Consider the following 24,264-nt stretch of genomic DNA (forward strand, 5'->3'; position numbering starts at 1 on the left):
CTTCTCAGCATAATATCAAAAACTAACAGGTTGTTAGTATACATTTTTGATCAAAAAGTACAAGCCCACTCGCCACGTCAAGGCCACCTATTCAGAGTGGGTCCCTAACGTCCCTAGCATAAAATGGCGTAGCACCGGGCGGCGACGACCACCGCCGCGTCACCAGTGCCCACGGGGGGGAAACGACCCACTGGCAGAGCGGCCCCAATGCCACTCAAACCAGTCTATGGGTCGCGCGCCCCCCCCCCCGCAGACATGGCGCCACGGCAGCAACGGACGCCGCACAGCACCACACCAGTGTGAACAAGGTGTAACAGCTCACTTACCATGCTCTCCCAGTCAGACTGGGAGGCTGCTAGGAAAGAAATGGCCCTTGTGTAGCTAACTACTACTTATATAGGGTTGGGCTGAGGGGGTGGGGAATTAAAAAATCTGTTTAACTTTCTGGCACCAGTTGATTTAAAAAAAAAAAAAAAAGTTTTCCACGGGAGTACCCATTTAATGCCCCCCAACACCCTAAGTCACATTGTATATAATGCTTCTACTGTATATTATAGGAATATCATTTTGGGGTGCATTACTACTCATAATACACACTTCAGCCGCTGCAGACTCCGTCTGCAGCAGCTGAAGTGTGTATTATGAGTAGTAATGCACCCCAAAATGATATTCCTATAACATGCAATAAGAAAATTATATATAATGTGACTTAGCTTGTTTCTCAATGACGTATATATATGCAAGGGAATAATATTTGCCATGATGCAAATTATCTTCCATTGACAGTAGTGTTCTTCAATGGTACGACCAACCAGAATTCCAGAGAACTCACTCCCCCCCATATATCTCAACTGCTTCACAATACATTTACATACGAGTGGTGCGAGTGGTAGCAGCAGCTCTATGTATATTATATGTTGACTTTAGGCTTAGCGACTATTGACTGCAAGGATCTTCATATACTAACACAGTCCTAATTTGCCATGTAAAATAACTGGGCGGTGGAGGGACACAGAGAGTAATGGATGAGGATCTATGTTATTATCTGGACAACTGGAAGAGATGGAGACAATCCAGGCCGTTCTCTTATTCCTCGTGTTCGGAGGTAAGTGATATCAAATATAATTATTCCTTAAATCTCTTACTATAAAATACTATGGGATATCAGATAAAAGCTGAAGGAATGCTTTGGACTCACTACATGGTACTCGGAGCAATCCATAGGCGGTGAAGATCCACTAGGCTCTGACTGACAGCACTTACCCCTTATCTCCATGGAGTACTATTGAGTTCATGCTCCTCCGGGTACCCTACCGCCTTCCCCTCCATCCTTCCTTCATTCTTCCTCCCTGTTTGGGTCTAGAGTGACAGTGGTAATAATGGCCGGACGTCATCCACTGTACGGCTCCAGGTAATCCCTCTACCGTCTCTGCAGTTGTCCTAGCGAATCTGACTCTTCTTTCCCCTGTTTCGCCTCCCTTGAATGTTATCTTCATGGAGTACTTACCCCTTATCTTCATGGAGTACTTTTGGGTTCATACTCCTCTGGGTGCCCTACCGCCTTCCCCTCCATCCCTCCCCTTCCCTGGTTTGTTCCTATTAATCTGGGTTCACCTCTTGTGTTTTATGGATCCATTGGATGGTTGTATTACATGTTTTATTTTCTTCCTCCATTTGGGTCTAGAGTGACAGCGATAATGGAATTCGGACGTCCTCCACAGTACGGCTTTTTGTAATCCCTCTACCGTCTCTGCTGTATTGTCCAAAATGTTCAGTAAATACAATGGGCCTCATTTACTAAATGTAGAGTGTAGTTATCTTTGTGGGTTTTTGTTTAGGACAGGTATTTTTCCTCTGTATTTACTATTATATCTTGTATTCAGCCATTTTCCCTACATTTTGCCAAGAGCAATCGGGTTCTCTAGACCTCTAATCCACCACATTTCATGTGGAAACTATCACGTATGGGCAGGGAACAGTGAAGCCCTAACTCTCCCACAGCCACTGTCCCTTATCAGCCCTAAGCGACGGATTGACAACCACAATGACAAACCCTCCCTGTTTAGTGCCAAAATAATAAAATACAAAAACAGTAGGAGTCGGTAAACAGCTGGAGGCACACAAACTAACAGAGATACACTAAGACACACACATGGTCAAATCAATGTCAGACTAGCCGAGGTCGATACCAGGAAATAGCGGAGTACAGGAATGCAGAGCAAGAGAAAAGTCAAGGAAAAGCCAAAGATCAATAAAAAAGCAGGTATCCAGTAAGCAGGAGGTGTCAGCTAAGGTACAACCTTTCACAGACAATGAACTGATCACTGATCCTAGCTTATATAGACAGGTGATCAGGGATACAACACCCAGACGACACAGGTGAGCTCCCAGCAGCTCCAGCCCAACTAGAGTCATTTAACTCTTCGTGTTTGGCCAGAGACAGACATTACAGAAACATTAGTAAATTTGTAGGTTTGTTTACAAAATGTGTTTGTTTGTTTTTCAGAGACCCGACCCTTTTCCCTGATGGTTCACGCCCCTTTGTAGGGTTTTCTGAGTAAAGTGGAAAGTTAGTAGGGTTTTTTGGATTATTTTTGTCGGAAATTCTGGGGCATGACACATTAAACCCTACAAAATCTACTGGGAAAAACCTTAGTAAATGAGGCCCATTGTTTAAAAAAAAAAAAAAAAGATTACTATGGGAAGGTGTGAGGGAAGGGTCTTATGTGGCCATCAAAGTGAACTACATGAATAAAACAACATCTAATAGATTGGATGGCCAGGCATCCATAAGAATCCATAAACTGCATTACTTAAAGGGGTACTCCGCCCCTAGACATCTTATCCCCATCCCAAGCATAGGGGATAAGATGTGTGATTGCGAGGGTCCTGCCGCTGGGATCTCTCCTGCTGCACCCCCATACATCAGCAGCCTGGAGCTATGTTTGCTCCGTGGCTGATGACGGGCGATACAGGGGACGGGGTATCAAGATGGCACGGCCTCGCCACTCATGATGTTACGCCCCCTTAATGCAAGCCTATGGGAGGCGGCATGACGGCCCCTGAGGCCCGCACCCAGAGTTCGGAACAAAATGTTCCGAATGCTGGGGCAGTGCACTACCCCTTTAAGTACGCAGCATAGTTCCCCCCACATTATGTTGGCAGGATAGTCTCCCCCCCCCCCACATTAGGTTGGCAGCATAGTCGTCGTCCCCCCCACACATTATGTTGGCAGCATAGTTCCCACACATTAGGTTGGCAGCATAGTTCCCCCCACATAGTTCCCCCACATTAGGTTGGGAGTATACTTCTCCCACATTAAGTTGGCAGTGGTCCCCGCAGACATACAGCCTCTAGCCATATAAAGCGTATGGCTGCAGGCTGTATGTCCTGTGTTGCTGTGTGAACTGCTCCTCCGGTCCGGGGTCACAATCTAGGCAATAGCAGCAGTTTCCGGGAGGAGCAGTGCGGTAGTCGGGGCACCGAAGCTGACATGCCGCTGGTAACTTACAATGCTGGCCTGCGCGCGTCCTCCTGCTCTTATGGGCGCACGCATGGGACGTCAGTGACGCAGGGCCACAGAGAGTTAATCAGAGCATCCTTCTGTCCCGAAAAGATCCTCCCCCCCCCCCTGTATCCGCCACTGCATAGCATTGTGTAATGCCAGCGGTTTGCCTCTGCTGGTGAACTGTGTCCTTGCACTCACTGGTGCGGAGCTGCATTCTCTGCTCCATGTTTCCACTGCTCTGGACTCACTCCTGTTACCACTGTTGCAGTTCCTGCTCTGCCCTCTAGAGTCTGTGCATGAGAATTGTCTAACTTCATAGGTCAGTGCGGTCTTCTCTAAAGATTCCCTCCCAATCCCTGTCAGGCATAAGGTTGTTGCAGTCTCTTGTTCCCTGAGCAATTTATGTAGTTTACTACTAGCTAACGTGTCTGAATTCATCTTGCTGATCGATGTTCCTAACCTGTGCCTGTTATCCTGACATTGCTTCTGCCTTATCCCTCAGTACCTTGCTGATTTTCCAGTGTGTGTCAGAATGTAGACCAAGCTTCTCAACTCTGCTGTGCTACAGACTCAGCACTGCGTAAACAACTTTTCAGCTCTACTACTCTGTACTTTGCTGTGCTGTGCTGCGCTACTACCAACTACAGCATCAGCTCACCCCCTCCTTCCTGTATCCCCTGTACTCTGCAACAGGGCCTTCTGAACTGCCTGGCAGTTGCCACCTCTTGCAGTAGTGGCCTGGTATCTCCCCTGCAACAGAAGCCCAGCTCCTGCATCCTGGAGCGGGATAAAGGGTGAAAACCATGGAAATATTTAGTTTGCGCTCCCAAGTTTGGCCCAAAGTCAAACTGGTAGGTGGCACCGCATGTCCACAGCCGTTATGACGTTACATATTGGATTTAAAGTGAGGGCGAGAGTTTACACCACCCAAAGGGAAGGATAATGGCTTTGTTTTTTTTAAAAGATGGTCGCAACAGGTCTTCTAAAATAACACAAGCAATGTGTATTAGCCTGAATGACATCTACACTCCCCCCCCCAAAAAAAAATAAAAAAAAAATAAATAAAACAATACAGTGTCACCTCGACATACAATGGCCCTGACATACGATAATTTCAACATGCGATGGCCTCTCAGAGGTGGGTCCTCTTCGGGATCCCCTGCATCGTCGGCGCTCTCCATCGACGTCATCACGTCGCTGCGCACGCCGTCCCGTCATCCAATAGGAGCGGCGTGCGTAGCGACATGATGGTGGCGACAGAGCGCGCGGATGCCGCGGGAGCAGAGGCCTTACCGGAGCGTCGGGGACACCTCGGGGACGCAGCGGCAGCGATGGACAGCGACATCCCGGGCAGCGGTGGGGGCGGTGACGGTCCGGAGCGGCGGGGACAGGTGAGTACAACTTCCTCTAACAGTGGTCTACAACCTGCAGACCTCCAGATGTTGCAAAACTACAACACCCACCATGCCCGGACAGCCAACGGCTGTCCGGGCATGCTGGGTGTTGTAGTTTTGCCACATCTGGAGGTCCGCAGATTGGAGACCACTGTCCTATACTTTACATTGCACGGATCCCTCAACATACGATGGTTTCAACAAACGATGGTCCGTTTGGAACGGATTACCATCGTATGTTGAGGGACCACTGTACTTAGAGTACTAGGTAAAAACAAACATGAACTACACACCCACAAAATACAAGATCATAAGTCTTGGAAATATAGAAATCACAGGATCTATAGACATGCTAATGATATGCAAAAAGTCATTAGTTTCACCAGGACTAACCTGTTGATACAGGTGTGTAGTGCAGGTGAAACTAATGATAACCATACTTACCTGTCCCCAATTCGTACTCCTGTTCACCAGTTATCTTCCTTGTTTGGGCAGCAGGCTTGGTGCGCGGGCTGAGCTTCAGAAGCACCCCGACATCACCGCTGCTGCATTTCTGCTGGGTCCGGCTGCGAGCAGGGAAGCAGCAGAGGTGTCGTCAGCATATTCTTCCCTCTTTTCTTGACCACGTTAATCTTAGGGAGCTCATAAGACCCCATAGAAGTAACATGTTTTGCCAGTGTATTGCTTTAATATATCATTATATACACTGCTCAAAAAAATAAAGGGAACACTTAAACAACACAATGTAACTCCAAGTCACTGACACTTCTGTGAAATCCCACTGTCCACTCAGGAAGAAACACTGATTGACAATCAATTTCACATGCTGTTGTGCAAATGGAACAGACAACACGTGGAAATTATAGGCAAATTGGCAAGACACCCCAAATAAAAGGAATGGTTTTGCAGGTGGTGAGCACAGACCATTTCTCAGTTCCTATACTCAGTTCCTATGTTTTGGGGACTTTTGAATGCTGGTGGTGCTTTCACTCTATTGGTAGCATGAGACGGAGTCTACAACCCACACAAGTGGCTCAGGTAGTGCAGCTCATCCAGGATGGCACATCAATGCGAGCTGTGGCAAGAGGGTTTTCTGTGTCTGTCAGCGTAGTGTCCAGAGCATGGAGGCGCTACCAGGAGACAGGCCAGTACATCAGGAGACATGGAGGAGGCCATAGGAGGGCAACAACCCAGCGGCAGGACCGCTACCTCCGCCTTTGTGCAAGGAGGAGCAGGAGGAGCACTGCAAAATTACTTTAATCATACAGGTAAAGAAGAAAGCGTAGTGGCACTCACCAGGTAGGTTACTTCATAGGTAGCTTTATTCCATAAGAAGGTGCATTAACATGGGCGGCATCAGATCGGCCGGACCGGGACGCCAGTGCGTTCGCTTGCTGGGTTACAATTGTTTCACGCTTGCGCGCTTCAACAGACGAGGGTCTGTTGAAGCGCGCAAGCGTGAAACAATTGTAACCCAGCAAGCGAACGCACTGGCGTCCCGGTCCGGCCGGATCTGATGCCGCCCATGTTAATGCACCTTCTTATGGAATAACGCTATCTATGAAGTAACCTACCTGGTGAGTGCCACAACGCTTTCTTCTTTACCTGTATGATTTTGGACAGTCTACATTTCCAAGTAGTTGAGCACCTCCATACGCAGTCCCCCTTGCGAATCACTTCCGACCAACACAGAGAGAGACAGAGCAGTGCCGATCAGCTGTTTCTACCTACCAGGACTTGTGCAAAATTACTTTAAGCAGGCCACAAATGTGCATGTGTCCACTCAAATGGTCAGACACAGACTCCATGAGGGTGGTATGAGGGCCCGACGGCCACAGGTGGGGGTTGTGCTTACAACCAGACACCGTGCAGGACGTTTGGTACTTGCCAGAGAACACCAAGATTGGCAAATTCTCCACTGGCGCCCTGTGCTCTTCACAGATGAAAGCAGGTTCACACTGAGCACATGTGACAGACGTGACATAGTCTGGAGACGCCGTGGAGAACGTTCTGCTGCCTGCCCTCCAGCATGAACAGTTTGGCGGTGAGTCAGTAATGGTGTGTGGTGGCATTTCTTTGGGGGGCCGCACAGTCCTCCATGTGCTTGCCAGAGGTAGCCTGACTGCCATTAGGTATTGAGATGAGATGCTCAGACCCCTTGTGAGACCATATGCTGGTACGGTTGACCCTGGGTTCCTCCTAATGCAAGACAATGTTATACCTCATGTGGCTGGAGAGTGTCTGCAGTTCCTGCAAGAGGAAGGCATTGATGCTAATGACTGGCCCGCCCGTTCCCCAGACCTTAATCCGATTGAGCACATCTGGGACATCATGTCTCGGCTCCATCCACCAACACCACAGACTGTCCAGGAGTTGGTGGATGCTTTAGTCCAGGTCTGGGAGGACATCCCTCAGGAGACCATCCTCCACCTCATCAGGAGCGTGCCCAGGCATTGTAGGGAGGTCATACGGGCACATGGAGGCCACACACACTACTGAGCCTCATTGTGACTTGTTTTAAGGACATTACATAAAGTTGGATCAGCTTGTAGTCGGGTTTTCCACTGTGATTTTGAGTGTGACTCCATATCCAGAACTCCAGGGGTTGATAAGTTTGATTTCCATTGATAATTTTTGTGTGATTTTGTTGTCAGCACCAGTGTTGCTCGCGAATATTCGCAATTCGAATATTATTCGCGAATATCGCATATTCGCGAATTCGCGAATTTCGCGAATATAGCGCTATATATTCGTAATTACGAATATTCATTTTTTTTTTTTTATTTTTTTTTTTTCTTCACAGTACACATCACAGTGATCATCCCTCTCTGCTTCCAGCTTGTGTGGTGTAAAAAAGGCTCTAATACTACTGTGTGAGACTGGCGCGCGAAAATTCGCATATACGAAAATTAGCATACGCTAATTTTCGCATATGCGAATTTCCGAGCATGCTAATTTTCTATATGTTAATTTTCGCATACGCGAAAATAAAACGAGGATATAACGAATATGCGAATATTCGCGAATATATGACGAATATTCGTCCATATATTCGCGAATATTCGCGAATTCGAATATGGCCTATGCCGCTCAACACTAGTCAGCACATTCAACTATGTAAAGACGAAAGTATTTCATACGATTACTAATAGTATAAATAGGGAAGCAGTCCTGCTAGGCTAGATAAGAGTAAAAGATATATGGTCAAAAATTAGAAAGAAGAGAAAGAGAAAACGTGTCTAAAATAGCATAAAATAATGACATTTATTTAGAAAATGATGTGAGGTCTGCGGCAGGGCCCTTGTCGCAGACTGGTCACTAGATAAAATGTATACAATGGTATAAAATACTAAAAATATTAAATATAAACAGTGATATTGCACTTCAACAATTGGACAATGAGACAATGAAAGTGCGGCAATGGGACAGTGCAAACAGTATCTTTTTAGTTCTACTGTAAAGTCATATTATAGGAGACGGGATTAATCCAGATGCAAGTGCATGGCAAAAAAGTTAATAATCCAATAGGGCAATTTTCAGTATTCAGTATACGCGTCTTAACACCAGATGCGTTTCGGGGAGCTGCGTCCCCGTTTTCTATGGTGGAGGTTCATACAGTCTTCCTGAACCTCCACCATTGAAAAAGGGGACGCAGCTCCCCGAAACCCGTCCCATCGGGGTAGAGAGGATACCTCCAGCGCTGCCATATGCTGCTACGACCGCTAGGCTACACAGCGCTGCCACACGCTGCTTCCCAGCCATCATCTCCGACCCCCCGCACCGGATCCTATCACCCCTCCTACATTTCTACATTGCCACCGGGACGTGCATCTGGATCGCAAGCACAGCCGCACACATCTGACCGTGCACACTGTAGTAGGTAAGAGGCACTAAGTGCCTGAACTGTATAGCGATTGCCCTCTTGCATTCAGTCCCCGTGCCTTCGGGGTAGAGGGGGCATCGCCTGTATCTCTGCACCTAAAAACGTTTATAGTGGGCCCCAATCTGGGAGGCTCCAGAGCTACTGAAAATTGCCCTATTGGATTATTAACTTTTTTGCCATGCACTTGCATCTGGATTAATCCCGGCTCCTATAATATGACTTTACAGTATAACTAAACAGATACTGTTTGCACTGTCCCATTGCCCCCACTTTCATTGTCTCATTGTCCAATTGTTGAAGTGCAATATCACTGTTTATATTTTTAGCATTTTTATACCATTGTAACCATTTTATCTAGTGACCAGTCTGCGACAGGGGCGCTGCCGCAGACCTCACATCATTTTCTAAATAAATGTCATTATTTTATGCTATTTTAGACACGTTTTCTCTTTCTTTCTAATTTTTGCCCATTTACCCTTTACTCTTACCTAGCCTCGCAGGACTGCCTCCCTTTTTATACTATTAGTACTCCTCATTGGCACATGGGTATGTGCAACGCAGTATCCTCGGTATAGGTTTTCCCTCTTTTTTACGTAGAGCTCCCACATTTTTTGTATATATTTCATATGATTAGTTCATTCATTCAGATCTAGGATGTGTTATCTTAGTGTTCCCTTTATTTTTTGAGCAGTGTATATGCCAGTGTTCTTCAAAAAGGTGGAAATTCTGGAGAACACTGGTTAATACTTACGGCATTTTTGTCTGTGCACTAACTTCAGAACAGACTGTTGCCTGTATACAAGATGTTCATACATGATATATATGTTGTTTTACAGGCCTCAAGTATACAAATGTGGAATCTGCCGGTAAGTAAATGGTTTCATTGTTCTAATCGCATGTTCTTCCAATGTTCTACTTTCCAAACTCTGTGGCTGTCAATTGATTGGCAACTGAAGGTGTTATCTTGGTGAGGGCCACAAAAACTGTGCCAAACTCTTATATAAATGTCCTAACTTTGGCTTGGTTCAGACTTGGTTCTACTGGCAGAATGGAGATAATGTCTCCTACATAATAAGGCCCCAGTGTCAAAGATTTTCCCCGACACGGTCCAAGCTTCTCCTCTCAAGTCTTCACCTAAAAGGGTTATGGTAAATGGTCCTTTTTACCAAAATGTTACTATACTTTTACAAGCACCAAAATACTTACTGACTCACTTCTTCCATAAATGACAATGGATGCTTTGAGACCCCCTCCATTGACCCAGCACTTTTTAGGCCTTGGCAGATTAAAAAAAAAGTTTTTTTAAAGTGACAGTGACCATTTAGTTGACACCTGCAAAAGTTATAGTCCATCCATTCATATAATCCATGGACAGTGCTGTTTATAAGGTGTCAGGAGGCATTTTTATTACCCTTGTTGTCTTCGGTCATATAGGTGTGCTGGGTATTATAGATCCATCATCACCCTAAATGGACAGAAACTCTAAAATTTGTGAAAAAGGGAATATTACTTTTGGCCTAGTAAACAGACTGGTGATAGATATGAAGGTAATACTACTGGATCTCAAGTCAAGTCCATACATATGATAGGAATGTTTTTCCTCTCTTCCAGTGTTGAACGTGACTCTGCAGGGTCTCGCCTTTCAGTCCAGCTCAGTCTCAGGACAGGGAGAAGCTCACTTAGCAATAGATGGCAACACAAATACCGATTTTTTGAAAGGGTCCTGCAGTCAGACGACCAACGAGTACCAGCCATGGTGGACTGTGGACCTAAGACGTGGCTACTATATCTCCAATGTCACCATCACTAGCCAACTTGCAACCACAACTCAGGTGCCCTGGGCTGAGATCCATGTGGGTGAGAGTCTGGAAAACTATGGTGTGTATAACCCAAGGTGAGCACAGGAAGGTAAAACCTGATTGGTATCCACTCTTATCAGGAACTGCTAATATTATGGTATCGGGTACCAATGTTTCCCATAATATTTTCCATAAAGCCCTTCAAAAGAAGATATATAGGTGGGCACCAGTCCTTTTGCTATCTTTCCTTAAGCCTGCCAGAATCCATTTTGAAACTTTACAGCGAGGTAAAGATTAGGGATCGACCGATATCGGTTTTTAGGGCCGATAACGATAATCGGTGGAGGTTAGGGCCGATAGCCGATAACTTATACCGATATTCCGGTATAAGTTATCGGCTATTTATCCCCCCTCGACACCGCTGCAGATCATTGATTTAAAGCGAGCGCTTTAAATCAATGCACTGCAGTGGCTTTTGCGGTGCCATAGGCCGCCACCGCCGCCACCCGCTTCTCTCCCCCTACCTGTCAGGGTGGTCTGGGCCATCCTTCCTGTAGTGTCCGGCGACATTCCGGGTGAACCGGTCAGGGCTGTCCTTCTCCTCCGGGGGTCATCTTCTCCACTCCGGGCAGGCTCCGGCCTAGTACGCTGCATAGACGCCGCTGCGCAGTGACGCCCGTGCGCAGCGACGCACCTGACGTCACGGCGTCTATGCAGCGTACTAGGCCGGAGCCTGCCCGGAGTGGAGAAGATGACCCCCGGAGAAGGACAGCCCGGACCGGTTCACCCTCCACCCGGAATGCCGTCGGACACTACAGGAGGGAAGGATGGCCCAGACCACCCCCATTACGGGTAAGTTTAATTTTTTTTATTGACTCGGAGGGTGGGGGAGAGGCCCGACCGGTATAGCGGTATGGGCAAAAATCCATACCGGTATACCGCCCAGCACTACGGTGGGGGGTGCGGTGCGGTGGGTCGGGGGGGGGGGGGGGGAGTTTCGGTCGCGGTGCGGGCGGTGCATTATCTGCTTATCGGCAAGGTAATTGCCGATACCGATAATGCCCAAAATCGTGATTATCGGCCGATATCGGCCATACCGATAATCGGTCGATCCCTAGTAAAGAGGCGGGTGGTCTATCAGTTCCCAACTAGAACCTCGCGGCTCGGCCGTTGCGGACTTTAGCCTACATAAATTAGCTCAGCTTTCAGGTGCTCCGGTGGGCTGGTAAAGGTGGATACAGTCCTAGAAGACTCTCTCCCTCTCTATTCCCAACCCATGGTTATATTTTTAGGGGCACAAGTTCAACAGCTGAACAGTTGGGACTTGCATACTTCTATGGGGTGTGCTGGTAACTTAGTATCTAAGCCTCTTGGAGGGGTGACCCTTATTTATCTGTTGGAGATTGCAGCGCAGACTAGTAGGCCCCCAGACCTTACCCATACTTTTATTCTAATCCACAAGGTGTGGATAAAATTTAAGGCTCTTATGAAATATACCCCTTGTGGAATATCCTATTTTGCCTGATCTTAATACCCGTTCTTATTCCTCTCTCTGGTCTATATACTTTATAGAGAATCACTGTCTTCTTATCATAGGGCATTCCCGCTGACCATTAAGGAGAAGTGGGAGTTGGATGTTGGTCCTATGTCGGATGAGCAGTGGGCTCAGGTTGTGGCCATTACCCCGAGATTTGCAGTCTCAGAGGCTCATTGTGTCTCTCAAATGTTTTTGTTGCACAGAAGTTACCGGACACCAGCCTTTCTCCACAAGGATTGGAGTTTGGCCGCACTGCTGCTGTCCTCGATGCTCCCTCCCTTATGCCCATCTACTACACGCGATGTGGGACTGTACTCATCTTACACAATTCTGGAGGGAGGTGGTCCCGCTCGTTAGGCGGGTGTATGGTCTTACGATCCCTACATCTGCTCTTACTTGTATCCTTGGATTTCTGGAGGGGTCTGATGAGGATAATGGAATGGACATTGGGGTATGTACCAGGCACCTAAACTAATAGCGCAAACTGGTTGGAGCTTCCCTGCCGACTCTGCTTGAGCTTATTTAAAAAAATGAATAACACTATCTGCCTAGAGAAGGGGTGAATGTGACATGAAAGGCTATGAGGAAATACACGTACCCGCAGCAGTCCCATATTAAGGGCGTATCTGAGGGGGATGGGAGCTGACAGTCACTGTTATTTTACCCGGGGGAAATCGCATGTTGTGCCCCCTGGATGTATTTATCGCTCTATTGTCTACTAGTTTACTAACCCTATTGGTTTGTCATACTTTAGCTCTGCCTACATGATGTACATACCGGTGATCTGGGCCGCGACTGTTGATCGTGCCCGTCTCGTTTCAGCCATTTGAGATGTTTGTTATGACTATTTTGGCTATGTTACTGTAGTCCCTTTTGGTTTAGTTTTTTTTTGATCACTCGTTCTTATATTAGTCTGGGACATCACAGCAGGTGTAATTCATGTATCTTATAATAGCCTATAATGAGGGAAGGGGGGGGGCAGGCGGGAGTTCTTTGGGATTTTTTTTGGGGGGAGGGGTATGTTTGCATTTGTTTTTCTTCTTGTGTGAACATTGAAAATTCAATAAAAAGACAGATTTAAAAAAATAAATAACTTTCCTGCCTTCTTTCAGCTGCTCGGTCATCTCCTCTATGCGTGCAGGAACAACAACGACCTTTCCATGTGGCGGGATCTATGGACGGTATGTCACTGTGGTCATACCGAGCCGCACTGATACCTTAACCCTGTGTGAGGTTCAGGTGGGAACCCTGAATGTACCAGGTAAACATGTCTGCAGAGTCTTACACGAACACTAAATGCAATACACTGACGGCTCATACCACTCTTATGCAGCTTTATCTGTTATTGCAACACAGGTGGTTTCACTTACAGTTTTTAGATTCCAAAAGTTAAAGGGGTACTCCACCCCTAGACATCTTATCCCATATCCAAAGGATAGGGGATAAGATGTCGGATCGCGGGGGTCCAGCCACTGAGGACCCCCGCGATCTCCCTGCTGCACCCACCTGTTTCTGCTCCGGAAGCGCTGGAGGGTCTGGGTCCCGACCACCGGAACGGAAGTCTGTGACGTCACGACTCCGCCCCCCGTGTGACGTCACGCCCCGTCCCCTCAATGCAAGTCTATGGGAGGTGGGTGCCGCATGCTATATTGCGGCGGTCCCCAGCGGCGGGACCCCCGAGCTCAGACATCTTATCCCCTATCCTTTGGATACGGGATAAGATGTCTAGGGGTGGAGTACCCCTTTAAGTGACAGCCAATGTGCCTACAGATCTCCTCTATGGCCGATAATTCCTAATAATGTTTTAAGGCTTCTTAAGTGGGTTGAACATTGACGAACAGCGAAGCTACCACTAATACGTACAACTAGAGAGCACATTTTTTAAAGGGGTACTGCGGTGGAAAACTACCGTATATATTATTTTTTTAAATTAACTGGTGCCAGAAAGTTATACAGATTTGTAAATTACTTCTATATAAACATCTTAACGATAATGGACGTAAATGGACGTCATGGTGCAGTGGTACTTAACGCACCACGACGTACATTTACACTCCTCCATGACCACGAGCACCAGACCGGTGCTTGAGTCATGCATGGCAGGTCTGGCTGCTATCAGCAGCCAGGGACCCGCCGGTAATGGCAAACATCCCCAATAGCGTGGATGTCCGCCATTAACCCCTCAAATGCAGTGATCAATACAGATCACTGCATCTGCGGCAGTGCGGTACTTTAAATGAATGTTCTGATCGCCCGCATCGCTGCCGCGGAGATCCCATCATCCAGCATGGCAGCCAGAGGTCCCTTCACCTGCCTCCTGCCGTCTCCTGGGGTCTTCTGCTCTGGTCTGAGATCAAGCAGACCAGAGGAGAAGATAGCCGATAATACTGATGAGTGCTATGCAAACGATTGCTATAAATAGTCCACTATGGAGAGAAAAGTCAAAAACATTTTTTAATTTTTAAAAAAAGTAAAATTATGGGAAAAATCCGGAGGATGTGAAAATGTAAATCATCCATTTTACCCCAAAAAAGCTTAAAAAATAAATAAATAAATATATATATATATATATATATATATATATATATATATATATATATTTTAATAAAACATATTTGGTATTGCATCGTGCGTAAAAGTCTGAACTATCAAAATATATTTTTAATTATCCCCTACGGTGAATGGCATAAACATAAAAAAAAAATTTTAAAAAAAGGAAAAAAATTGCTGCTTTTTTGTCACATTATATTCAAAAAAATACTAAATTTATTAAAATTATATTCCCTTATACGGGAAAATTAGAAATTTATAGGTGGTCAAAATAGGGTAATTTCAAACATATTAATTTTGTTAAAATAGTTTGCGATTTTTTTTAAAGTAGTACAATTATAAAAAGGCATACCATATATACTCGAGTATAAGCCTTCGGCTGTCTGGGCATGCTGGGAGTTTTAGTTTTGAAACATCTGGAGGTCCGCAGGTTGAAAACCACTGCCTGGGCCTTCGTCATCATCCAGCCCCCCCCTCCCCCCTTTAGTTTTGTACTCACCTCCGCTCGGCGGGACGTTAGGGTGAGCTGGTCCGGGCCATCTGTGCTGCAGGGACCTTCCGGTGGGGAGGGATAGTCGTTCTGGGCTGTCCATCTTGACCGGGTGGGCCGACGTCTCGCGCAGCTGGCCTGGACCAGCTCACCCGAACGTCTCGCGGAGGAGAGTACAAAACAAAAGGGGGGAGGGGGTCTGGATGAGGACGAAGGCCCGGGCAGTGGTCTTCAACCTGCGGACCTCCAGATGTTTCAAAACTACAACTCCCAGCATGCCCGGACAGCCGATGGCTGTCCGGGCATGCTGGGAGTTGTAGTTTTGGAACATCTGGAGGTCCACAGGTTAAAGACCACTGTTAACTCAGGCATTGACAAGCGGTGATGATGAAGGGGGTGATGTGGGATGATGACAGGGTACTGATGAAGGGGGGATGATGACAGGGTACTGATGAAGGGGGGATGATGACAGGGTACTGATGAAGGGGGGATGATGACAGGGTACTGATGAAGGGGGGATGATGACAAGCGGTGATGAAGGGGGGATGATGACAGGGTGATGATGATGAGGGTCTGGATGATGACAGGGGGGGATGATGTATTTCCCACCCTAGGCTTATAGTCGAGTCAATAACTTTTCCTGGGTTTTTGGGGTGAAATTAGGGGCCTCGGCTTATATTCGGGTCGGCTTATACGCGAGTCTATACGGTAACATGGGTATCATTTTAATCATGTTGACCCACTGAATAAAGAAAATGTCATTTTTACCGAAAAGTGTACAGCGCGAAAACAAAACCTTCCAAAATTTGCCCACATAAATAATATTTTCTTGGTTGCGCTGTACATTTTATGGTAAAATGAGTGATGTCATTAGAAAGTAAAATTGATGACGCAAAAAATAAGCCCTCATATGGGTCTGTGCATAGAAATATAAAAGAGTTATGATTTTTAGAAGACGAGGAGGAAAAAACTAAAATGCTAAAATAAAATTGACCTGGTCCTTAAGGCCAAAATGGTCCTGGTCCTTAAGTGGTTAATCCTTCCAGTACTTAGCTGCTGTATGCTCCAGAGGAACTGTCCAGAGTAGGAGCAAATCCCCATAGCAAACCGCTCCTGCTCTGGACAGTGACACGGACAGAGGTGGCAGCAGAGAGCACTGTGGTCAGACTGGAAAGAACTACACAACTTCCTCTGGAGCATACAGCAGCTGATAAGTACTGGAAGGATTAAGATTTTTTAGTAGAAGTAATTTACAAAACTGTTTAACTTTCTGGCACCAGTTGATTTAAAAAAATAATAAATTAAAATAAAGAAAATTTCCACTGGAGTTCACCTTTTAACTCCTGGAGCAAAGCTATCTTGCTTACTTTCCCCCCTAAAGCAATGTATGGTATATATATCTCCATGGCAGATTGGTACTTTTCCTAATGCAGTGTCTACCAACAAGGGTGCCTCCAGTAGTTGCAAACCTATAACTCCCAGCATCCCTAAATAGTCAAAGTCATCCTGGTTCGGAAACATTGCCCTAAGAAGACACGATTCTGTAAGTTATACAGGTTGATGTCCAGCTATGCTGGAAAATTAAATAGTACCAATATGGAACAACCAAAACCAGCAGCTAAATAAACAGAGCGAAGATTATGTATTTTAAAAGGGGTACTCCGGAGGAAATAATGCTTTTAAATCAACTGGTGCCAGAAAGTTAAACAGATTTGTAAATTACTTCTATTTAAAAATCTTAATCCTTCCAGTACTTATCAGCTGCTGTATGCTCCAGAGGAAGTTGTGTAGTTCTTTCCAGTCTGATGGCAGTGCTCTCTGCTGACACCTCTGTCCATGTCAGGAACTGTCTGGAGCAGGAGCAAATCCCCATAGAAAACCTCTCCTGCTCTGTAAAGTACCTGGCACAGACAGAGGTGAGAGCACTGTGGCCAGACTGGAAAGAACTACACAACTTCCTGTGGAGCATACAGCAGCTGATAAGTACTGGAAGGGTTAAGATTTTTATATAGAAGTAATTTACAAATCTGTTTAACTTTCTAGCACCGGCTGATTTGAAAACATTATGTTTGTCTGGAGTACCCCTTTAATGGCAACATTATATTTAGAGTTCGGCTCTGTTCACATTACCATCACCTGTTCTTAAAGGATTCTCCAATGTCCAAAATGTATTGCTAACCAGAAAGTGATAACAAGCTGATCAGTGGGCGTCCAATCCCTCGCTCTGACATATAGAAAAGGTAATGGCCCCAAACCAAGCAAATATCTTCTCCCGTCCTGTATGTGCCTTCAGTAACTGCAATTAAAAACCTGACCATATAAACACAGCCTTACGCAGTTTTATAAATGTATCAGATAATTGTACTTGGCAGCGATCACTCAATAATCCCTATAAATCTCCCAACAGATCGGCAGCTCGGACTGATGATCACGAGCACATCAACTCCTGGAACAAATGTCTTACAAAGCGCAGAAATAATGCAGGCGGTAAGTGACCCCTCCCCACCACCACCATCATGATCGACCCCTGTATTTTTTGTGATACATAATAACATTTCATATAATTATCAGCTCCGGGAGAACATCAAGACTGACAACCGGGTCCTGGGCATGGGCATTGACAACGTCCTGCAGAGAGGCGAGTCACAGGAGAAAAACATTATAAGCTTTAAAAGGGGTATTTCGGCTCTATACATCTTATCCAAAGGATAAGATGTATGATCGTAAGGATCCAGCCACTGGGGACCCCTGTGATCTCGGTGCAGCCCCCAGCATTCTGTGCCGGGCGCTGCCTCCGAAATGGGGATGACATGTCACACCATCCCCCCTCCATTCAGGTCTATGGGAGGGGGCGTGACGGCCGTCACGCCCCCTCCCATGGACATGAATGGAGTGGGTGTGGAGTGACATCACTAGGGGGTGTGGCTGTGACATCACATCCCCGTCTCAGAAGCAGCACCCGGCAAAGAATGCTGGGGGGCTGCACTGAGATCGCGGGGGTCCCCAGCGGCGTGACCTCTGCAATCATATATCTTATCCATTGTAAAGGGGATAAGATGTATAAAGCTGGAATACCCCCTTTTAAGCCCAGCATTGTATTATATTGTATTTTTTTCCTGCATTGCAGAAACATTTATCTGTAAATACAAAAGTTCAGGAAAAAAAAAAAAAAGCTTTACATACCTTTTCCGGGTGTTGGGGTTCAATATATATATATCAATTGCCGATAAGCAGTAGTGCCCTGCTTCAGTCAGAAACCTAAAAGATTGCAGTCAAGACTGGACCAAAAAAACCAAAAACAAACAAAACAAAAAAACACCTTCCACTGGATAACCCCTTTAAATTAAACAATATTCCTAACATACATAACTTGCTACTATAGTGTTCTCACAAGTTGTACTAGCTTCAGGATGTTTTTGCTTGAAATACCCGACAGGAAGTTGTGTAGTCCTCTCGTTGTCAGTGGGGTGTGGTCTCAGTCTCCTTAAACCGGGCTGGATTGTGTCAGAGCTCTTACCCCGCCCTCTGAGTGATGTCATTACCTCTGACCAGACCCTACAGCCTACATCACAATCTCCCTGACATATACATCTTTATTGGGACATTTAGGGAAGCAGGGGAGTGCCTTGTGCTTGACAGGAGCGCGAGAGACAAAGCGCGAGAGACTGATGATTACGAGCACATCAACTTCTGGAACAAATGTCTTACAAAGCGCCAAAATAATTCAGGCGGTGAGTGACCCCTCCCCACCACTATCATGATCGACTCCTGTATTTTTTGTGATACATAATAACATTTTATATTATTATCAGCTCCGCGAGAGACAAAGCATTGGTAGTAGTATGGAGGTCGCAGGGAGCAGTGTATAGGAGATAGGGAGTAGTATGTGTGTAGCACAGGTGTGTAGCAGTATCAAAAATTGAGTTGTTTTTCTGCAGTAGTCATGAATTTAACACGGGCAATGTTTGGGCCTACAAAACGGGCTGTGAACAGCATTTGTACAATGTCGCACATTTTGGCACAACGTACACAAAAAAAAAGAAAAAAAGTGTACTAGCCCCATATTGCTCACATGCCGTGCAACTATTCAATAAAATTTGGCGCACGTACACACTCCTTTACTTACAATACCCTTGATAAAAACCCTAAATGAGGCTAAAAAGCTTTAGTCAGCTCTCCCTTTTCTTGCAAGGATATATGGAGGAGAGGAAATATATATATATATATATATATATATATATATATATATATATATAAAAATAAATAAAATATAATATATATACCGTTGTAACCAACTGTTTTTAATTAAGATTCATGTGGTCATGTGACCAAACTCATGTGTATTTTAACCTGCATTATTGAGTGTATGTCTATCTACGACTAAGCACCTGAGGGTGCGAAACGCGTCAGATTGTGTCCTGCCTAAGCGTGTGAATAAAGCCATTGACAAGTTTTACCTGCATCTTCTCGAGTGCCGGACGTTTTCTTTTCTGTGAGATATATATATATATATACACACACACACACACACACATACGTAATCCACTGAGGTACTAGTCCGTACCGTATTTTGTTAGGTCTCCCAGTAATGTATAGAACAATTAGTAGCGCAAAGGGAACCTTTTAAATATTTTATTGTATAAACATAACACTCGTGGTGATGATTAAAAATCCGTATTAGCCACCATACACTACTTATATTGCCGCATCCATTTTATATCTGTAGAGATGTATCACAGGTCGTAGTCCATATATTTCTCTAGGCCACAATGTTCATCAGTGCGTTTTTAAAGTGCATATGTGAATGTGCGTTTTCTACTTGTTCATCAAGGTATGCTTGTATACTTGTGTCATCTGTCTTCTGTATGTGCCTCCCACACACCTCTATGGAAAGTAAAGCACACTAAATATTTCTGTTAACATATGCACATAACAAGTAACTGTCATTACACATTGTGTAATGACAGTTACTTGTTATGTGCATATGTTAACAGAAATATTTAGTGTGCTTTATTTTCCATAGAGGTGTTTCACTTGTATGCCTCTTTGGCAACTTAATGTCCATCGGTTAGTGGCAAATTATATCAGTCTTTTAGATATTTGCACATTATACATATTGCACATTTGGAATGTGTCTATTTGAATTGTTGCACACACTTATTGCACATATTCCTTATTGCACATTGCACTTATTCCGGCTTTTCACGTAGTTGGTGCTAATTTTTTCTTTCGGATGGGAGACTCTTTTTAGGTAATATAATATAAAAAAAATACCACACACACACACACACACACACACACACACACACATACATACATACATACATACATACACATATATACATATATATATATAGAAAAAATCCAAAGAGAACAGTACTCCTGTAGTTCCTTACAAAAATGATGAGGTGAGCTAGCCGAAACGTCGCCACCACGCCTATGTGAAGACCGCTTATTTGCATCTTATGAGAGTGCTGTCACCTATATCGTTTGCTATATATATTGACTTTATTTTCTCTCCTCCATATATCCTTGTGAGAAAAATATTAATATTCAGTGTAAAATAACATGTATTTTTATTTTTACAGTGAACCAGACCTGTATCCCTGTGAGGACAGCGAGTACTGCCGCCTGATAATATCTTCAGCATCATCTATACATACATAAAGAGTATGTAAAAAAAAAAAAAAAAAAATAGAAACTAATAGAAAAATAGAAAATAAATAGAAACAAGAAAGAATGCTAAAGAAAAATACATATAGATGCAATAAAACTGTATGTCCATCCGCAGTGATCTCCTCTATCTCTCATTGTATATGTATAGCAGATCGGCATTTATATTGTATAAAAGCAAATGAATGGTTTTATTAAAAAACCAAACGCTACACCAGTGCTCACCAAACTGCGGACCTCCAGATGTTGCAAAACTACAACTCCCAGCATGCCCGGACAGCCGTTGGCTGTCCGGGCATGCTGGGAGTTATAGTTTTGCAACATCTGGAGATCCACAGTTTGGAGACCACTCCGCTAGCCATTTTAATTTGGCCAATAACTATCCTATGATCCCTCATACACACAGTCAGGTGTAACGAAATCCAACTCAACAATTCTTCTCTCTCATCATCTGACACCACACACATAAAAAGGCAGGGTCAACTACCTTTTAAAATGGGTTAAAGGGGTACTCCAGTGAAAAGCTATTTTTTTTTCATATCAACTGCCTCCAGAAAGTTAACAGATTTGTAAATTACTTCTATAAAAAAAATCTTAATCCTTCCAGTACTTAGCTGCTGTATGCTACAGAGGAAGTCGAATTGTTCCTTTCTGTCTGACCGCAGTGCTCTCTGCTGACACCTCTGTCTCTATCAGGAACTGTCCAGAGAAGGAGCAAATCCCCATAGCAAACCTATCTAGCTCTGTACAGTTCCTGATATGGACAGAGGTGTCAGCAGAGAGCACTGGGGTCAGACTTGAAAGAACAACTAAACTTCCTATGTAGTGTACAGCAGCTGATAAGTACTGGAAGGATTAAGATTTTTTAAAATAAATAATTTACAAATCCGTTGAACTTTCTGGCACCAGTAGATTTGAAAAAAAAAAAAAAAAAAAATTGTTATCCACTGGAGTACCCCTTTAACACGTATCCAGGATTTGTAACTTGATTTCTTAAAAAAAAATAAAAAAATAAAAAAGGAGAAAAAAATTAAAAATAAATTTAAAAAAACAGCGCCACATCTCCTCAGGTTATGTGTGGTATTGCAGCTCAGTACCAATGAAGTTAAAGGGGTACTGCAGCCAAAATTAACTTCTCTTCTATCCACAGAATAGGAGATAAGTAGCTGGTTGCAGGGGGTCCAATTGCTCCAGAATGGGTCCCGGTTCCGCGTCAGGAGCGGGTCCGGTACACGCACCATTCATTTCTATGGGAGGTCCGAAGAGAACCGAGTCCTGCACTCTAGCATCATCGGAGCTCCCATAGAAATGAATGGAGCGCCTGACGTGTGGATGACACGCACTCCTCACTGAGTAGGCGGCGCCCCAGCGACATAAAAAAAAAAAAATTGGGCATTGTCGTTACAAACACATCCTATACTATTTCTAATAATTTGTAAATCCCATTAGTTACCAAAAATGACTCCTTGTACCAGAAAAATAGCTCTAAAGTCTTGGCCAACACCACTAGGTGTCTCACTTCTCTGCAGTTTGATGTCTGGCACGATGGCATAGCAGAAAGGAATATAGGGGGAGATTTATCAAAGCATGTGCAGGGAAAGGTTGACAAGTTGCCCATAGAAACCAGATGACTTATTTTTCAGAGGCCTTTTTAAAAATAAAAGAAGTGATCTGATTGGTTGCTATGAAAAACTGGTCAACTTTTCCGCTGCACAGGTTTTGACAAATCTCCCTCTAGGTGCTGTGATTGCTCAGACAAATAAGAGAGGAAGTCCATTTTGAGTACTGGTGGCAAACAGCCCAGCTCTGGTCCTGAATTTAGAAATAGCTGTGCACCATAGAAGAGGCTCTCAATGGCCCAATAACAGCAAGAGAACTAAAATGACATTGTCAACCCTCTGAAGGGTCAAAGGGGTACTCCACTGGAGAACAATTTTTTATATTTTTTTTTTATTTTATTTTTTTTAAATACAGGGATGATTGATTTAGAAATAGTCTTCCATCACCACCAGTTGACATTTATTGGCAGCAGCAGCAGCACACCTAAGACTACAGATTTGCAGCTGCCACTCATTCATTCATTGTTACAAAGCAAAGGCCTCACATTTAAAGGGGTACTCTGGTGGAAAACATTTTATTTTTTTAAATCAACTGGTGCCAGAAAATTAAACAGATTTGTAAATTACTTCTATTGTCAGCAGAAAGCACTGTGGTCAGGCAGAAAGGAAATTCAAAAAGAAAAAAAAAACACTCCTGTGGATCATAACAGCAGCTGATAAGTACTGGAAGGATTAAGATTTTTTTTTAATAGAAGTCATTTACAAATCTGTTTAACTTTCTGACACCAGTTGATTAAAAAAATAAACATTTTTCCAGTGGAGTACCCCCTTAAGGACCCAGCCCAAATATACCTTAAGGACCCGGCCATTTTTTGAACATCTGACCACTGTCACTTCAAGCAATAATAACTCTGGGATGCTTTTACCTTTCATTCTGATTCCGAGATTGTTTTTTTGTGACATATTCTACTTTATGTTAGTGGTAAAATTTTGTCGATACTTGCATCATTTCTTGGTGAAAAATTCCAAAATTTGATGAAAAAATTGAAAATGTAGCATTTTTTTAACTTTGAAGCTTTCTGCTTGTAAGGAAAATGGATATTCTAAATAAATTATACATTGATTCACATATACAATATGTCTACTTTATGTTTGCATCATAAAATTTACGTGTTTTTACTTTTGGAAGACACCAGAGGGCTTCAAAGTTCAGCAGCAATTTTCCAATTTTTCACAAAATTTTCAAAATCGGAATTTTTCAGGGACCACTTCAGTTTTGAAGTGGATTTGAAGGGCCTTCATATTAGAAATACCCCACAAATGACCCCATTATAAAAACTGCACCCCTCAAAATATTCAAAATGACATTCAGTCAGCGTTTTAACCCTTTAGGTGTTTCACAGGAATAGCAGCAAATTGAAGGAGAAAATTCAAAATCTTCATTTTTTACACTCGCATGTTCTTGTAGACCCATTTTTTGAATTTTTACAAGGGGTAATAGATGAAAAATCCCCCCAAAATTTGTAACCCTATTCCTTTCGAGTAAGGAAATACCTCATATGTGTATGTCAAGTGTTCGGCGGGTGCACTAGAGGGCTCAGAAGGGAAGGACCGAAAATAGGATTTTGGAGAGGGAATTTTGCTGAAATGTTTTTGGGGGGCATGTCACATTTAGGAAGCCCCTATGGTGCCAGAACAGCAGAAAACCCCAACATGGCATACCATTTTGGAAACTAGACCCCTCAAGGCACGTAACAAGGGGTCCAGTGAGCCTTAACACCCCACAGGTGTTTGACGACTTTTCGTTAAAGTCGGATGTGTAAATGAAAAAAAAAAATTTTCACTAAAGTGCAGTTTTTCCCTTAAATTTA

The 24,264-nt window shown here is 44.2% G+C and overlaps 1 protein-coding gene across 1 annotated transcript; it reads left to right on the plus strand.

Moving 5' to 3' along the window:
• Positions 1-987: 987 nt before the first annotated feature.
• On the plus strand, positions 988-20,939 carry LOC130291108 (fucolectin-1-like). The gene is made up of 7 exons (XM_056539529.1): positions 988-1,105; positions 9,622-9,651; positions 10,397-10,679; positions 13,234-13,382; positions 17,569-17,648; positions 17,733-17,799; positions 20,750-20,939. The coding sequence occupies exons 1-7, from the start codon at positions 1,036-1,038 to the stop codon at positions 20,794-20,796; spliced, it is 726 nt and encodes a 241-aa protein (XP_056395504.1). The 5' UTR covers positions 988-1,035; the 3' UTR covers positions 20,797-20,939.
• Positions 20,940-24,264: the final 3,325 nt, after the last annotated feature.

The sequence above is a fragment of the Hyla sarda genome, chromosome 9 (assembly GCF_029499605.1).
Source record: "Hyla sarda isolate aHylSar1 chromosome 9, aHylSar1.hap1, whole genome shotgun sequence".
NCBI classification, from domain to species: domain Eukaryota; kingdom Metazoa; phylum Chordata; class Amphibia; order Anura; family Hylidae; genus Hyla; species Hyla sarda.

Bases quoted from the DNA above. Each gene is read 5' to 3' on its own strand.
- LOC130291108 (XM_056539529.1), top strand. From the start codon at position 1,036: ATGTTATTATCTGGACAACTGGAAGAGATGGAGACAATCCAGGCCGTT. The intron at 9,652-10,396 runs GTAAGTAAATGG...CCTCTCTTCCAG, and splicing joins TACAAATGTGGAATCTGCCG to TGTTGAACGTGACTCTGCAG. The intron at 17,800-20,749 runs GCGAGTCACAGG...TTATTTTTACAG, and splicing joins TGACAACGTCCTGCAGAGAG to TGAACCAGACCTGTATCCCT.